Source organism: Diplotaxodon limnothrissa, linkage group LG19 (assembly GCF_057381915.1).
Source record: "Diplotaxodon limnothrissa isolate DT_005_m linkage group LG19, D_limnothrissa_male_GT1.1, whole genome shotgun sequence".
In the NCBI taxonomy this organism is placed as follows: Eukaryota; Metazoa; Chordata; class Actinopteri; order Cichliformes; family Cichlidae; genus Diplotaxodon; species Diplotaxodon limnothrissa.
Window position 1 is genome coordinate 9,437,289 of NC_140614.1, and position 18,066 is coordinate 9,455,354.

Below are 18,066 nucleotides of genomic sequence, written 5' to 3' on the forward strand. Positions count from 1 at the left end.
CTACCAGCAGTGAAATCCATTGCCTCCCCACCCTTCTCCTCCACCAGGGTATGGAGCATATCCTTTAGTGTTGGCCCAGCCTACCCTCAGGTGGGTCGGCTCATTGGTTACAAAGTGGTCCACTTGGTCAATGACCAGCTCATAATACCACTTCTTATACTGAGCTGAACCTTCAGCTATGCCCAGGAAGATATTTGGTCTCATACTGGAAATGAAAACAGGGAAAGTCAACACTGGATTGAAATCGTCACTCCAAATTTCCACTCTTTAATCAGCTGTGTATACTGGGGCTACTGCATCCAGCAGCGGTGCAATACTCTAAATTCTCTACCTCTGAACATCATTGACCAATCGAGTCTGAAGCAGCAGGTCCCTATTGGGAAGGAGGTTGTCACAGATCAGATTCTGATTGGCTCTCACTGCCACTCCATTGCATACACAGAGGGAACAAAGGACATCCAGGATCTGACAGAGAAAAAGACACTTGTGTCAGACACTTTTTCCTTTTTGTGTGAAAATATGTCACACATCCACAGTGTGTCAGCATTTCACATGCTCCGAGAGGAAATGATTAGTTATTCAGACAGATTCTCTGCAAGCTGTGATGCTTGGAGCACATTCACAGTGCGCAAGAGGGCCTTCAAGCAGAACTATCGTCCTCCACCTGCCATTCATGATCAGCAACTGCTGTTTACAAGAAAGCTCTTTGATGTCTTCTAACAAGTGACAGTGTAAATATTAGGAAACTGACATTTAAACACTGTATACACATCACTCGGCTGGAACAAATGAAACCATGATAAAGATTTTAGTACAGTTTTTAAAACCCAGTTTGACAGCTTAATTTTTTTTAACAGTTGTTGAGGTTTTATAATCCAATTAAATGTCTTTAGTGTTTAGTGTTTGTGTTTAAAAAAAAACAGAGCAACTGGCACCAAAGTTGATCCCAATTTGGACTAGACCACAACGAGGAAATATGTCTCCCACCTCTGCCCGCAAAGGACCAACCAACAGCCAAAATGTGACAACGACTGAGCCAGTTGTGTTTTTGCACTGACACAGTGGAGTATTTTTCTTAGCCAAGTGTTTTCATGATGCAAATTCGAACAGCATTTGTTGATTGCTCTGAGAAAAACCAGAGACAATGATTGTGTTGGCACTTCCGGATTGACCCATTAAAGAAGCGGTAGCTGTAGAAATATAAACTTATCATGTAAAAACCTTATATAGGGGAAATCAAACCACACTTCTGCATTTTTAGTGGTGATTGATGATTCTATGTATGCATTGGCAATCCTAACTCAACTCTGACTTCAAGAAATCCTCTGCCAAGGCATAAAACCAAAGCAGTCTGTCTGTCTACCATCAAGAGCATTGTGAAAACTGCCAAGGTGAATTGTCTATACTCCACAAGGAGCATGGACAAAGGAAGAACCTGTGAAATGTTTGGTGTGAAGCCAGGTTGTTTTCTCTAAAATTAGAAGATATGGCACTAGACTGGCATTGGCACAAAAAGCTCCTTTCTTGTACCTTTTCTAGTCTAATATTTCTGCTTACCTTGTGGTTGCGTCCATGCTTGTAGAGCAGAGAGACGATGGATTTAATGTGACCTTTCTGGATGATGTTCAGAGCTTCTGGGCTTTCTACCAAGATACAGTGGAGGACTTCCAGAATACCTATAGAGTTACACAAAATGTTTGTCATTTAACAAAAGAAACATTTAGACCACATCCCAACATTGATAGCTAGGGATGGGTACCGGTATCCGGTTCTGACACAAACGGTAGTAACCGGACCGAAAAGCAGTGCACATTTCGGTGCTTTATTTCGGTGCTTTTTTTCCCTGAGATGTCATACGCTTTGGATTCTAGCCAATCATTTTACCTTTCCGAGGATAGTAGGCAGGTCCAGGTACGTACGTTCTTTTAGAGCAGAGCTACAGATTAAAAACGCCCAAGGCGAAGCGGTCAAAAGTCTGGCTGTACTTCACAGCAAAAGATGCAAACCCAGCAGCCTGCAACAAGTGCTTTAAGGTGATACTGTGCAAAGGAGGTAACACCTCAAATCTGATGAAACACCTGGCGACGCATAGCGTTTTTTTAAAAGCCTAGAAATGCGCCGTATTTGATAGCTTGCTGCGAGACCTCACACCGAGCACATCTACTGCGGGTGTGGTGCCTGTTATCGGACCAGGAGTTAGCAACATGAACCCGAAGAGGAGAGTCCTGGCCCCTAGCCCTGCCAGTGTAGCAGAAATGATGACGGATGATGATGCAGCAGCAGCCGTTCTTCTCTGTGTGAGTAGCTTAATGTTGTTCGTGTGTAATTTACGTTGAGTAGGCTAACCACGTTATTACATTAATGCATGTAAGGTGAACTAGCAAACACCGTCGTAGTTACATGCGGCTGTCTTCTTGTTTGATGGCAGATAGTCCCTTCACCCTGGCCAAAAAGGCTAAAATGCCCAAAGAAAAAGTGGAAAACAGCTGAGAGGTTTTAGGACAAAGTTTGTGTTTTTCCATTGTTTAAGCACTGCTTCCAGCCAAGAGTGATACCATATATGCCCTATAGCTGCAGAGAAGACCAACATTGTTATCTTTTTACAAAAAAAACAGCTAAACATGAGAGGTTTTTGGACAAAGTTTGTGTTCTCCATTCTTTAAGCACCGGTTCGAGCACCGTTTAAGCACCGGCACCGTTTCAAAAGTACCGGTTTGGCACCGGTATCGGATAAAACCTAAACGATACCCATCCCTATTGATAGCACATTTTTGTCCTTTGCGCCTATCAAAAATCTTTAATCGTTTTAGTTTTTTTTCCTCTCCTCAATTTTTCCACTGAAAGTTTCTCATCATACCTGATGAAGACTCCAGTCTTTCCTGTTTGCTGACCAACCAGTCCAATTTTCGGGAAAACTGGGTACAGTTGTTCCGGTTTCCACGAATCAGTGCAGCTTAACAAACAACAAAGATTTCAAAAATAAAATATTAATATTATAAAAGTGCATTCCAGCAGCAGAATATCAGGTGAGTGGATACTGCAAACAATTTGACTTTGACTAATGAATAAGCGTCAGGTTTTCCTGATATGACATATGTGCATATGAAAACTCATTAAATCTGAATAGAAAATACATGAGAAAAATTGTAAAGGCACTATTAAACCAAGACCTCTATCCCCCATAAAAAGTTGAGGTGTATTCTCTTGTACCATCCTCTACACCTGTGGGTGACATTAAGAAGCCTCTTTATCAATATACTGTCTCATTTCTCACCATTTAGATTCTGGGACAGCAGACGGATAATGTCTGTGAAACACTTTAACAGCACTCTGTGCCAAAGGAATACTGATGGGTGTCTAATCTCCTTTAATTCTGCGCTCTCAGCCAAGCTATAGTTCAAAATGAACACATGGCTAGATCCACAGTTTGAGTCAAGGGCAAGGATATTCACTGTGACTGATGTGAATGTAAAATTCAAAGGTCAAAGACAGGCAGGAGAACCTGGGGCTGCACAGACTACAGGCTTTAAACCATGGTTACATAATCATACAGTGTATTAAGATATACTGTAATATTGCTAAGGCTTTAATGAAGACATCAATTTAAAGTGAAACGATTTGTCCCACTGAGTCCAAGAACAATTTTATCTCATTAAAGAAATAAATAACAAACAAGGAAAAAAGTAGATTGTTCAGTCAGAAAATAAATGTGAGAAGCCATATTTATTTTATTAATGTATTTATCCATTTTAATATTACTCAGTTTTTGCACACAGGACATTAGAATGTGTGCCTCCTTCAAGACATCTGGAGAGCTAATCACGAAGACTGCTTCAAGAGTAGAAGGCTGTGTTAAAGAATAAAAGCGGTCACACCAAATATTGCATTTCAAGCTCATTAGAATTGCACAAACTCTGTTTTTGCCCTAAATAATGTATTTCCACATATTTTTAGACAGGTTTCAATAAGCTGCTATACCCATTTCCCATTTCCCAGCAAAATATAAAAAAGAGGAGTGAATCAAGAAATGTGCATAATTACTGTACATCTTGCATCTTGTGTATTATAAATACCCACTAAAGTCTAGAATAATGCAAACCAGCCAATTAGAACATCGTTATTTCATGTTAGACTTACATCTGCATTTTGGAATGTAGCTTGGTGTAGACACACAGTAGAGGAGGTTGCACATCTATAGCTCTAGGAAAACTGGGCAAACTTTATCTGCTTAAGTTGAGTAATGTCTCCACACTAGTAAAAATCTCTACAACAGGTGGCCATTGTAAATAGTGGTGGGATGTTTTTATGTTTATCTTTAATACACAGCCTGACTTAACTTCTGGGGATCGTGACTTTTTAGGGCTTCCAGCCAGGATATCTGGGAAGCAGAAATGCATGCTAATTTAGCCTCAAATAAGCTAATTAAATTGACATTTTCATCAGATTACAGCTGATGACATGTAGACTTAAGTTTTGCAAATGAAATCCCTCTCTTCATACGAGTTTGTAAAGATCATCAATAGTATAATACAGTGAGGCTCATGGAAAATTCCTGCTTGGGGTGATATTGATGTCCATAATCTCATCATTTAACAAGCACACTGCCTACTTGGACAGATAACAGACCAATAAGAGAGAGAAGGTCAGAACAAACAAGGCCCCGACACAATTCATCATGCAAAATCTGCTACGCCATCCTGAGGGTGACCTCTCTGTGGGGATGGCTAGAGTGTACTCAGAGGAGTGTATTTGTGGGTTTTGAGCACGTGTGTTTGTGTGTAATGTGAGGAAGTACATGTAGGGGAGGTGGTGATGATTACAAAGGCAGTCAAGGTGAGCCAAGTGGAAGCGGTTGATGGGAAAACTCCAATGACAGGAAAACAAAGTACCCAAGAGAAAGCGGTCTGAAATAAAACTTTTCAGGGTCAGAGCTTTAGCATTCATGGCTCAGTGTGAGGCCCCGAGAGAATCAGATAATGCCAACACCTGCGATGGCTGGCATTTTGTTAACGATGCCATTTTGCCTTCAAATATTCAGCTCGATGCTCTATGATTATATCTACACTGCTTTCAAAACACTCGTGACCTAGATGAAAGCGAAGGCAGACAGTAAGACTGCAGGAGGCACTGCGTTTACATCTAAATGTCATGTAAGTGCTGTGACCAGCTTTGAACTGCAAATGTTGAACGAAGGAAGGAAGGAAAAGAATGGCATTAAGTGTCAATTAGATGATGCGACCAGCTGCTAACTCCAGATGTGGAGTGAGAATGTGAACAACAAAAAAAGTGAGGAAGTGAAGACAGAAGGGAGTAGAAAAAAGAAAATAAAGAAGGTGGGAAGCGAAGGAAAGGAAGGAAAGAAATGAGGCATTAAGGATGATCTAAAAGCTACAATATGGAATACAGGAAATAAGGGGTGGGGGGTTAGTGAGATGAGAAACATAGAAGAGAAGGCAAATTCAGTCAATTGAGACACTGAAGGAAGATAAATACTACACGTCTACCCTGAACCAACAGCTGACAGTGTTAAAAAAAGAAAGAAGAAAAAAACAAACGATGTGGATATTTCATGTGATCCATCACTCAACTGTTTACCTAAGAGTTCATAAAGCAGGTTGAGAATGTCCTTCCACGCTGCGCCAGCTTCCTCCCCAGCCACCTCCCCGAAGTGGGCTGCACTGTCGTACAGGTTCATTCGATCAATGCATTTGGACAGAAGACTCAGCATACCCTGAGAAAAATAAAAGATATATACATAATTATTGTGTATTCTTTTACAAGAATTGATAATAACTGAATAGCAAGGAGCTAAACAAATACAGATGATGAAAGATTAATAGGGACTCATTAAAATACATTAAATTTATGTAACCAAAGTCGAAACATACATTCATTTAAGAACCTAAGGTTTTAACCACTTTTCCCCCCCACACACACACACACACAAAAAAAAAAAAAACACTTCCTGCATAGCATCATCTAAATGAGAAACATCAGTGTATGAGAGGTTTTCTTTTTGCATAGAAATTAATCACACCACCCACTCTCACCTCCTCTTTGAAGAGGTCCTGACGTTTGATGAGTGAACGGAGAAGACACTGCTTCTCTTCATGCTCCAGCTCAGAATCGGGCTGCTTAAAGTACTCAATCAAATCATACAGTGTCTGTAGCACCTCTTCAACGTACCCGGCCACTGCTGTAGACTCTCCTGCTGCAATGCTGTCCAAAGCTCTGGGAGGAAAAAAAGGCAGAAAAGACAGAGAGGGTGGATCAATGTGTAACATTTTACAAACATTTAGTGTGGAGCTTTTGCTAGAAGCAAAGAGGACCCTCCTAGAATTACTTGATGAAGTTGGTAAAGAGGAACGTGGTGTTACGGATGATGCGTGCAGCCCGAGACTCCTCATGTTGACAGCGCTGGAGGATGAGCCCGTCATCCTGACTTACTGTAATCAAGCAGCCTAATTTAAAAAAGACAGGGGGGTGGGGGGAGGATTTAAATGTAAACCCACCACCCGTCACCTCCAACACGTCTGGTGCTTTGGCATGCGGCCAAGGCTGCAAGGTCTGCCTGGCGCCAGCACGACGTGGTATTTGATGTCCCTGGACAAACGCCCGGCAATGAGCAGTGTTTATATGCCACCCTAATCCTTCTGTCTCACCCAAAACTAACTGTCACCCTCCACGTGGCCAATTATCACGTTTAAATGGGTTTCAGCCTCATGTGCACTCTCTGTGGGTCTGCAGAAAAGATGGGAGTGGAGTGTGGGTGACCACATCTGATGTATCCAAGGCTAACATTTTTAATGCATGCTCAATCATCCAGGTAAGGAAATCCCAAAAAAGATGATTCTGTTCATCTGGATGTCGTGTTTTCTATTTTGTCACTCATTCATATGACTTTTTCAGTCTCAGCTGACTGCAGGTTTCCCCAACCTTATAAACAGTACATTTGCATAATGACTGACACTAGCACCATTGACTAACAATGGGCTGTGGGGTCAGTTTCATGATCATAAATATGCATATTGTCATGACCAGTCACAGAGAGTTGGGGAATGGCTCCAATCACAACACTGTAAGATGGTGAAAGATGTGTCCTCCTCGATGGCCTCCTTGACTCACCGCTCAAACCAGCGTTCCTCTCTGTCCAGGATGTGTACCTGCTCATCATTGAAAGAGTCCACTGGCCTATAGGTGTAAATAGACTGCGGATTCCTAGCCTGATCAGTTAGCTCTTCTGGGTTGTGTCATCCGCAAACATTGTTTTCAGTTCCAAAAGAAAAACATTTGACCTGAGTTGGTTGGGTGTTTGGAAGGCCAGCCATATAGCCCACTGACTGTGTGTTATTTGCGTATGCACTCATTGGCTTCGAGGAATGGCAGGCATTTATGGTCATGCTGTAAACAGATGGCAGCTATATATGTTGCATATTTGTATCACTACAGTATGTGCTGTGCAATAAATTATTCGTAATTATTCCTGAAGCAGTTGTTTACTCATGCTAACCATAAAAAAAGAAAAAAACAACAACCCCAAAACAGGTGCTTATCCAACCATGCAAAGTGGACAACTGCAACAACCCCAGAGTTTTACTGTCTGTGAGTTACTTCCTAATTTCTCTGTGTAGGTTCTCAGTCATCCACATCATGGTAGTCTGAGGAGCTTAAAAGAAAGAAGTTGTTGTACTTTGTGAAGTCCAGTCCCCTTCTTTTCTGCTTAATTTGCACCATTGAAGTAAAGTATCGACTGGCTTATATATTATTAGTTGGAGCAGATGAAGGGGTCAGTAGCAGAAGTGCTCTGCTCAAGAACTTCATTATACTACCTTGATTACTTTAGTGTACAATATGGGCAACTGTGGCTCAGGGGGTTGGGAATCGCATCTGTAACCGGAAGGTCGCCGGTTCGATCCCTGGGCTCTCTGACCTGGTCGTTGTGTCCCTGGGCAAGACACTTTACCCTACTTGCCTACTGGTGTTGGCCAGAGGGGCCGATGGCGCTTCTGTCAGTCTGCCCCAGGGCAGCTGTGGCTACAACTGTAGCTGCCTCCACCAGTGAATGAATAGTGGAATTCAGAATACTTTATTGATCCCTGGGGGAAATTATTTTTTGTTACAGTGCTCCATTTTAAACCAACATTAAGACAAGACAGACAATACGCTAACTAAGAATAGTACAATATATACATATATATACATACATACATACATAAGTCACGGTCGGTCACGGTCGGTCACGCTGGTTGGCGCATGCGCACTAATTGTAAAGCGCCTTGAGGGTCTCGAAAAGCGCTATATAAATGCAACCCATTATTATTATTATTATTAATATGCTGAGATGGAGTATTTTTTCCAATAAAGTCATTTTAGCATAAACACACAGGAAACCTGGGGCCGGTCAGCAGTACTTCTTTTGTTTATTGGTCATGTAAAATATAATCAAGTGACTAACGACAGTACAGTGCGCTGTGCATATGGAGGTTGAAGAGAATTTGGTGCAAACTTATTAAAAGTTTGTCCTTGACCAATAAAAAACAGATTACCTGGCTATTTTCATAGCAGTTATTTTGACATTCAGCATGAAGAGAGATGTAATAATTAATATTTGTTATGGTCATGTTCAATTCAGGTGGGCATAGCTGCTGGTGTTGCACTTAATGGAATGGGACCATAATTACCTTTATCTTAAATATACACTGTAATTATACCCTATGAAGGGTCTGAATAAGTGTGAAGAAGATCTATTCAGCTTCTAATTTGATTCATCTAAATAAACATAAACAACGTGTATTTTATGTATTGTTTTGCTGTGACAGTCCTGCAGGGACAGAGCCCCGGTCAATTTATTTTCATCAAACAGGCAAAATTAAACTGTTCATTGAATGGTCCCATCTACATCCCAGCTACATTAGTAAAAGTTACTGCAAAGTCTATTGATGCATACTCAATCATCTAGGTAAGAAAATCCCAGAAGGCTGATTTTATTCAAGTCCAAATCCAAGTTTTAAAAGAAAAAAAAATGCATTTACCCTTCTTTTTAGGGGACCAAGACGAGATGATTTGGCATCTGGCGCCTGGTAGGACAGCCACAGTCCTGTTGCCACATGCATGATGAAGCACACAGAGTCTCCGTACTTGATCTCTGGCACGCCCATGCCATCAATGTCCCTCTTTGGGCCAGTATCTCCCTTTTCCTGTAGCAGGAACATACACAGATTAGCAAAGAGAGTCAGACAGAAATAAAATCACTCTCACACACACACACACACACACACACACACACACACACACACACACACACACACGGGCATGCATATATATAAGCCTGGAAATGTGACAAATGAAGATGTATTGTGATTAGATGGTAATCAGAGATGCCGATTGCGGAGAATGCATTCATTGGCCTGCCAGGAGGTTGCTGCCGGCCTCATTAGCTCTGCTACATTTCTGGCACAGCAGAGATGGAGCGATGCCACTGATTGCAGTCGACAGCAAGTAGCGAGAAACATATTAAAGCCAATGTTCAACATGGCAAAGCTTTGACCTTTCCAGATACAGGAAATAGCAGGCGCAGGGGGTGTGGATAAGGGATGGAGAATAAGAGGGTTATTAAACAATCTATATTCTTCTAAAGAAACATGAGTTCTAAGTAAGAGCAATGTTTTGCTGCATTGCCAGGAGTACGATAGAAAAAGACTTTGAAGTGATGTGAGTCAGAGGGATTTTTACACTGCATCCACTGGGGATAAAGGGATATCCATGGGAACAAATGGAGCTCTGTGAAGGTGACTCAGTGTGCACTTTATGTGGTTGTAGCGATTTTAACATAGGATAATAATTATGGATTGTTCACATATAAAAACAGTAAATCCCCCCCCAAAAAAAGGCTGGATCTCTTCAGGTAAGGGAGGTTCAGCACAAAAATACATCTAAATTTAGTCTTTTCTCCTATTGGGTGTGGTTTAAAAAATAAAATAAAATAAAATAAATCACAGCTCAACAGAAAGAAAAAATACACAACCTGTAGTTTTATCACACTCCTGTGCTACCTTCTACTGCACAACAGTGTGTACCAAATTCATGGGAATAAATAAAAGACTTTCCATTACTGTTTCAAGTAAACCGTGTGCTCCTCTCTCGTGGTTATATCCAGCGTCAAGTCATTATTTTTGGACTACATGCTATCAAATGAGAGCCGCACAAACCCTCAGAGTTCAACAGAGTGAGAGTGGGAGAAAAATGGATGTGCAACTGCAGGAAAGAAATGACTAAAGGCAAATAAGAGATTACAAAGTATGTATCTAAAAAAAAAAAAAAACACTATCAGTGCATCATAATTATTTTTAATATTGCAGTGGTGAGGGTGAATTTATTTTTTCTCCCTAATTGAAAACAGCTACAGTATATGCAAACCAGCTGCAATTGCACATGGACAACATGACTGCCTGCTCCAACGTTTACAGTGTGGTCAACTCAGCAGCTATGAAAAGGTTATTTTATAGTGGAATGGCATGAGCTCATTAAGGGCTTAGAGACTCGCTTTGGGAGTTGTTGATGAAGTAGTCAGGGTGAGATATTTTGAGTCCTCTTTTAATGAGGTTAGTTAACTAACAACATTTATTTACATCAACCTCCCAGAACGGCTTCCAGATCTTGTAACTGCCTTGCTCAAAGCGCACATAAGAGTTAGCTTTAAAACAGATAGTATACAGTGTTGTGAAAAAGTATTTGCCCCCTTCCTGATTTTGCATATTTGTGATACTTTAAAGTTTCCGATCATCAAGGAAATTTAAATATTAGACAAAGATAACCAGAGTAAATACAAACAGGAGTTTTTAAATTATGATTTTATTACTTAAGGTAGTTATTCAAACCTACGTGGCCCTATGTTAAAAAAAAAAAAAAAAAAAAAATTGTTCCCTAAACTTTTTGCACATCAAGATGTTTTTGTACAGTCGCTTTCTTATTTCTGAATCATAAGAATCACCTTAATAGAGGCAAGTGAGGCCTGCAGTTCATTAGATGTTATTTTGGGCTCTTGTGTAACCTCCTGGATGAGTCGTTGATGAGCTCTTGGATTCATTTTGGTAGGCAGGCCACTCCTGGCAAGGTTGTTCTAAGTTTTATCCATTTGTGGATAATGCCTCTCTAGCCATGGTTCGCTGGAGTCCCAAAGCCTTAGAAATGGCTTTGAAACCCCTTCTAGACTGATAGATGTCAGTGACTTTGTTTCTTAGGTTCTTTAGATTGTGACAGGATGTGTTGCATTTTCAGATCTTTAACTCTACTTCGCTTTGTGAGTCTGTTTAAGTGATTTCTTGAATCAACAGGTCTGATAGGGAAATTAAACTTTGCTTTCTACAAAACAAAAACAAAAAAAGTAGTTAATCACATTTAATTTGAGATTTAACAAAGGGTGCAATTACTATTTCGTACAGAGCCAGATATATTTTGATAGCTTTTTTTCCACATTTAAAGTGTGAGAAAGACACAAAAAAAAATACTAAATCAGGAAGGGAGAAAATAATTTACAGTGTTGTGAAAAAGTATGTTTATACAGGCAAACAGAGCACTGACCTTGGAGGCCCTAAAGCAGAAAGCAGTGGCCGTGGTGTCAGACTTCACTCTGTCCTGCAGAACCAGTCCACGGTCTTCAGTCAGAGCAAGATAATGGCCGGTAGAGAGATGGCGTAGTCGGAAGGGCTGGCCCCACCGGATGTGGCTACCACTCCAGCTAAACACAGAGAACTGGTGTCACAAGCTTTGAGTGCAACATTGCCCTGAAATTTCTAGACTTGGTCATCTGTTATTGTTTTCACAGCATAAGGAGAGTCAGGCTTGGAAAATGCTTTTTCTCACATGCAGCACACGTCAGGAGATGGACTGTTTGCATTAGGTGAAGCTTGCTGAATATAGCCTCCAGGCTAGTAGTGAATTCACCCACCCACATGTGTTCATTCTCACATCCACCTCCATTGAGTAATCGCTAGAAAAAAAAACCAACTTTCTCAGCATTTTCTATTTTTTCCCCACCATGGAACCAACGGGGGGTTGATTTGATTCTTTTGTTGCAATAACAAGTAACAGGTACTCTAAATTGAGACTATCGACATAATTTAATATTTGAAAAGAAGTTTTTAAATTATTTTTGCCAGGTTTTCTTTACAAAAAAAACAAAAAACAAAAAAACACGCTATATTAACACAGACTCTGCAGGCACAATATTTAGATCTAAGTGCTCTAGACAACTGAGTTATTTGCGTAAATTGCCCAAACTATTCTGAAAATACAAAGCTGACTTCATTCTAGGAAATGAATATCGCACCAGTAATGTAGGATTTACCATATTTCCCTTCTTCCTATTTAAAAGAATGTTCAAATGCATGTAAAAAACAACCTTGAATTGCACTACCAACTAAAATGATTTCACATATCAACTTCAGAGCAGCTCCAGTTTCTCTCTACAGATGATGCAATTTGGGAAACATTGTTCACAATTCTCCCTTAAGTCAAAAGTAGAGACATGACCCTTAATAGTCGCACCTGTGGCACTTTGAAAGTGTACTGAGTCTGACAGGAATTCCCAGTGAGAGCTGGCAGCCGATGTAACTGGTGAAAAATTGCGTGGGTGGCCAGTTAAAGGAAAATGTGAGAGAAAGGGGGACGGTGATAGAAGAGAGGTAGTTCAAAGCGGGTGGTAAACAGAGCCTCGAATTCTGGAAACTCTGCCAGTTAATTGGTACTGACAGCTCGGAGAAGAGATAGATGGAGTTTATATATAACCTGGGAACCTATAGCCTCCCACAATTTCTTTGTATTTTGTTAAATAAAGGGAAATATTTGTAGTCATTTATTGAAACCTAAGGAAACCTCAATAGGAATATAGTATATAATGGAGAAACAGAGTTTGCACTACACTGATGTCCTCCCCCCCCCGCTCAAGATGATCACACACTGCTTCAAAAATGTTAAGATCTAAGCTCCATGTGTGTTTGTGCGTCTTTAATCCAGGTATGCTTTTCCTACATTGACAGTGTGTTTGGCTGCCAATCCAATGCTTTCCAGATGGTACTGTACATTTCTGCATTCATAATTCCATTAATTTTGACAAGATCCCCAAAACAACTGGCTGAAATGCAAACTCTAAACCATGACCAAACCTCCGCTATGGCTACACATGGCTGTAGAGACACACTTTGTACCTCTCTCCTGACCATAACTGATGACAAATTGAACTAAAAATTCAAAATTTGGAATAATCACCCCTTAAGACATTCTGTTACTGATTGTTATTCTAATTATTGTGTAATTTGGCAAAGTAATTTCTCCCCATTTCCATCATTAAGAATGGCTTTGTGACAGCTGCCTTTCCACTGAGACCATTTGTGAAGAACCGTTAGTGAACAGTAGAAGGATTAACTGAACGGCCGTATTGATTTTAAGTCCTGTGTCCCCTGTTTGTGTCCAGTTACTTAAGGACATAACTTTCAGATACTGTTTATTTACTGTAGGTAAGTTTTTTAGGCCGACCACTTCTCACCTCATCCAGTTTAGATAATAATATGTAATTTTTTCATGTTCTTTTATATCCCACTCAAATAAAACAATCCCTTTGTGTAATTTCTGAGAGAAACATATATTATTTATTTTATTTGTGTTTTTGAGTCAGATGTTACCTGATCCTCAGTGGCTCCACTCTCCACAGTGAACGGGCCCTTGATGCTCCCTTGCCAGCCTCATAGTTAACTATCCTAAAAGCAGAAGAAATAAATGTGGGCCTCAGTTAAGTAATTTAAGTGACAGAAACAACATGAACAGTCCAACATGGTATGCTTCTGTTAAAGCTAAAAACACCCTCTGTGAACTGGATCCCGAGGGAAATCTGGCTCCAGATTAATTTGTTTTTGGAGACATTTTGATGTTCTCAAGAAAAATATCACAGTGTCTCCATATATATGATTATTCCTGCTTAAACCTCACTGTGCAGGTCAGAAAACAAGAGATTCTTATATTTTATGATAGTGACTCAGGAGGGAGAAAAAAAACTGTTGGGTTGAAGGCTATTTCAGTGCTTCTCAATAAATAACAGCCTTGTAACCCTTCACACAGGATTACAACAGAAAGAGTTTGGATTGAAAAAAAAAAAAAAAAAAAAAAAAGAGGCCTCAGGTGAATTTTCTTCAAAAGAACAAACACAAAAAAGTGGATTGAAAAGTAAATTTTGAACTCCTCCTATAACTTTAACATATGTGGTAAGTGTAAACGTTTTCAGTATTTCCTCACAGTTTAAGACAAAAAAACCAAAAACTTTTTTTCAGTTTTAAAGTGAAGCTTAAAAGTGACAACATTTTTTTAGTTTATTATTAATCATCCTCAAAACTATTTTCCCCAATGGTTAGTTTGAAAGATTTTATTAATTTAATTAATTAAATTACTAACCTCTGCTCCTCTTCACTCTTGTCTGCTCCAGGGATGGTCAGGCTCTCATCATGCCCATGACAGAGACGCATCACATGTCCACCAATTAAAAAAAACCTAAAAGGCAAAAAAAAAAGTTCCATTTATTCATGAAAAAGAAATCATTTATTCTAATATATGGCTGCTTTGTTTTTCAAACACCATCAGTACATTAAAATGATGACAGGAAATAATACATTTTTAAATTATAAAAAGGTGGACTTTCTTTGAAACATTAACTTAAAATTGTGAGTTTAAATTAAACAGATTTTTTTATTTAGACACACACACACACACACACACACACACACACACACACACACACACACACACACACACACACACACACACACACAGTTGTGTTTTCACATCCTTGTGGGGACATCTAATTGACATAATGCTTTCCTTAGCTGCTTACCCTAACATTAAGCATCAAAAATTAATGTCTGAACCTAACCCCAACCTAATTGTAACCCTGACACTAAAAATCACATTTTGAGTCTCAGAAATATCTTCAAACTTGTGGAGACGGGGATTTTGTCCCCATAAGGGCCTGTTGGTCCCCACAAGTATAGTAAACTTCCAATTTTTGGTCCCCACAAAGATATGTTAACATGGTTGTTGGGGTTTTTAAGCTTACCTACTGCCATGTTACTTGATGAGCAGGTAGGCTGGACATTCCACAGGGTCTGCATGAAGGAGGCATCCACGTGAAAGTTGCCATTGGAAATAGAGAGATGCTGGAAAAGAGAAGCACAGTTACGCGGGGAACAGTTGACCTTGAGTTAACCAGCTGTGTTAGCAGCAGGAAAACAGGGACATACAACACAATTTAGCAACAGTGCACAGACGAGGAAGATGTCCAAGCGCCTGGAGTTGAAAAGAGATTAACATGTCGTCCTTCTCATGAGAAGGACGACATGTTTTAATCTCTTTTATCACTGCAGGCCAAAGGCACTGCTCCATGTAACATGCCCAGATAATGCAATAATTCCTTTGAGATTAAAAATTAAGAAAGAAAGAAAAAATAAATACATTTGAAAAACACCTACTCCTGGTAGGTTGCATTCAGATGAAAGTGAAGAGTCGATATGAGTTTAGCTTTAAGCTACACCCAAGTAAGCATTGATGCAAGGATTTCTAACACATACAATACAGGCAAAAGGGTTTAGCAGCTGCCAATGCTCACACCCTAGAACACCATTAGGAAGTCCTTTAATTGTTCCAAAATATATTCTACAACATGAAAACAAGTCTTTACGAAATTCCCCTGAAAACATCATACTATCATACGATAATATGAGCACCAATTGAGTTTTCTTTCATTTGCCTGTATTTGTCCTAGCATGTCATTTAAAAATGTCTTAATCTGTAACAGTAGACATGCCAAGTCAAAACATCTATGCACTGTCTCTCTCAAAAACAATTTTTATCATCCTCACATTTATCCAACAAAATCACCCTGACTTGATAAAAAGACATAAATGCCCCTGTCCTAAATGACAGCAATACATTCACTGTGATGTAATGAATGACAGTAATAATGCAGTGATTGCTTTTGCATTTCTGAGGTGTCCCATTCTTCAATACCTGAATTTCCAACAAGCTACTGCAGGTACAGGCTTTACAGCATCTTTGGCAGATTTGCTTTAATTGCATATTTTCCTCCCCGAAGGACTGGTATGGCCACTAGAAGAGAGTGCAAGTCACTTTCCCATGCCAGGCACGTCAATGTCCCTCACTTTTGCCATTTCTCGCGCTGCCTTTTCCTCTGTTTCTCCTCAAATCCCCCTCTCCTCTCTTTTCCATGTAAGTTAATTGAGGTCAGGTGTATAGCTCTGCATAGTGGAGACAGCATTAACTCAAAGCTCATCAGTCAGGCGGATGAGTTTCATAAAAAACATTATTAAAAAGGACCTGCATGGGGGTGGAGGGGACATGGGAGGGGATTCACAAGTAATCGGATTTCTAGTTCAGATAGCAAACGAAGGTTTTTTGAGTTTCCCTCCTGAATTGCCTTGTCACTCCAAAGTTGGTGAGAGTGAGACCGATATCAGGGTTATCCGAGTGCTACGAAACTTTCCAAAGTACCTTTTCAGGCAGACGGTGAACCAAAGCAGATAACTCCAGCTATGTGGGGCAAATAATCTTCAAAACAGAACCACTCTTCTTTGCATACGGCGCATTTGGTCTTTCGAGTTTAGAGGAAGACAAATCACCTCAGATATTAAAAAAAAAAGAATAATAAAAAATAAATAAATACCTGGCAGTAAAATAAGAAAGCTTCCAAAACAACAGCAGAAAATATCTGAATTAAGTGAGATTTGACAAGCAAACCACACAAAAGAAAGCGAGAGATTATACACAGAGTATCGGGAACACAAGAGTGACTCTGATGTAATCTGACTGTTTGAAGAACAGTACACATTCACGAGAGAAATCTGGAGTAAAGATGAAGGAAGAGCATCTGATTTAATGAAAACTGCTACAATTAATCTGTCATCATGTTTAAAAGCTGCATCCTCATTTTTAGTGGGTGGATAAATGATGTCCTTAAGTACTTTGGTGAACTACAGTGTTTTTATAATAAAAGTTACCAGAAGAGTAAATTATGTTGTTTTCTTTTCTGCAAGCTGGTAAATGTTGCTTTGATTTAGAAAGCTGCAAATAAAATATACGCCATGTGCTTGTATATTAATGCATCGTATTTATGGCTTCCTGTGATGCTAAATAACTTCCATATCATCACAAGAAGAGGTAGTTTTGCCTAAATTATTGATAAGGTTCAGTCAAGCTACTCCTACAGTTTTACAGGTGGATAAAGTTTAACTGGATTGCAATGTCAGAATTTAAAAAAAAAAAATTCATCTCTTATCCAAAACAATGAAACAGAGTCTTGGAGATAAAACTACACAGCTTGTTTGCTTGTGACACTAGGACAAAACTAAGGAAATTTACATTTGGTGGATTATTTCTTTGTTGTAATAATGCTTCTTGGTAATGAATCCTATATGACTGGAAAAACTGTTTATTTCCCCTCAAATGGTCATCATTTGTGGCAGAGGGGTCATTTGGTTTATCATGCATACATTAATCTCAGTCACAGGTGCGCTTCTAATGCCTTCTGCTCTTGTGAAGCTCTTTTAGATGTGACTTACTAGATATCTCTCCGTCGACACACTGACAAGAATCAGGTCGTCTCCAATGCGGACTTTCTCTCCCTCAGATCTCTGCTTGGATGCAGGGTGAATGGTCCACCAGCAGGACTCTCCTATTGACATAAATACACATAAAAATAATATTCAAATAAGTGGCAACAAGTGGAATATAAAGCTTGGGAAAATCTAGTGAGCAGTGCAGACACATACATGCCCTTTAAAATCCATCCTGTCTTTGGTTAGATCCTGTAGAAGCAGTGGAACTGTTTCCATATGATAAATGACCTTATGCTTTAGTTCAAATGTCGAATATAGCTGTACTGTGCACACACACACACACATACACGTGGAGTTTGAGTATTTCTCCCAATAATTCAATCTCAAAGTTAAATCAACCTGAAATGATCACTCCCAAAGGCTGAATTCACCTGAAAGCAGTAAAATCTCT

At 39.7% G+C, this 18,066-nt stretch overlaps 2 protein-coding genes across 2 annotated transcripts in view; both read right to left on the bottom strand.

The window, feature by feature from the left end:
• LOC146611684 (ryanodine receptor 3-like) lies at positions 1-11,953 on the bottom strand. The gene is made up of 11 exons (XM_085343537.1): positions 11,874-11,953; positions 11,581-11,737; positions 9,033-9,197; positions 6,513-6,603; positions 6,344-6,461; positions 6,051-6,231; positions 5,596-5,731; positions 2,858-2,953; positions 1,558-1,676; positions 332-465; positions 1-205 (listed from the first exon to the last, which is right to left on the bottom strand). Exons 1-11 carry the CDS (start codon positions 11,951-11,953, stop codon positions 1-3), a joined length of 1,482 nt encoding a protein of 493 aa, XP_085199663.1.
• Positions 9,038-18,066, bottom strand: part of LOC146611685 (ryanodine receptor 3-like) — a 27,476-nt gene continuing 18,447 nt past the window's right edge. Inside the window, exons 7-12 of the mRNA XM_085343538.1 lie at positions 17,619-17,731; positions 15,099-15,200; positions 14,443-14,535; positions 13,680-13,754; positions 11,581-11,737; positions 9,038-9,197 (exon numbers count right to left, since the gene is read on the bottom strand). Of these exons, the coding sequence (XP_085199664.1) occupies positions 14,491-14,535; positions 15,099-15,200; positions 17,619-17,731 (260 nt within the window). The 3' untranslated portion in view covers positions 9,038-9,197; positions 11,581-11,737; positions 13,680-13,754; positions 14,443-14,490. The remainder of the gene's footprint in view (positions 9,198-11,580; positions 11,738-13,679; positions 13,755-14,442; positions 14,536-15,098; positions 15,201-17,618; positions 17,732-18,066) is intronic.

Coding starts and splice junctions, on each gene's coding strand:
- LOC146611684 (XM_085343537.1), bottom strand. CDS start 11,953: ATGTGGGTGGGTGAATTCACTACTAGCCTGGAGGCTATATTCAGCAAG. Junction 6,462..6,512: donor CGTGTTGGAGGTGACGGGTG/GTGGGTTTACAT, acceptor TTTTTAAATTAG/GCTGCTTGATTACAGTAAGT. Junction 6,232..6,343: donor CTCTTTACCAACTTCATCAA/GTAATTCTAGGA, acceptor TTTTCCTCCCAG/AGCTTTGGACAGCATTGCAG.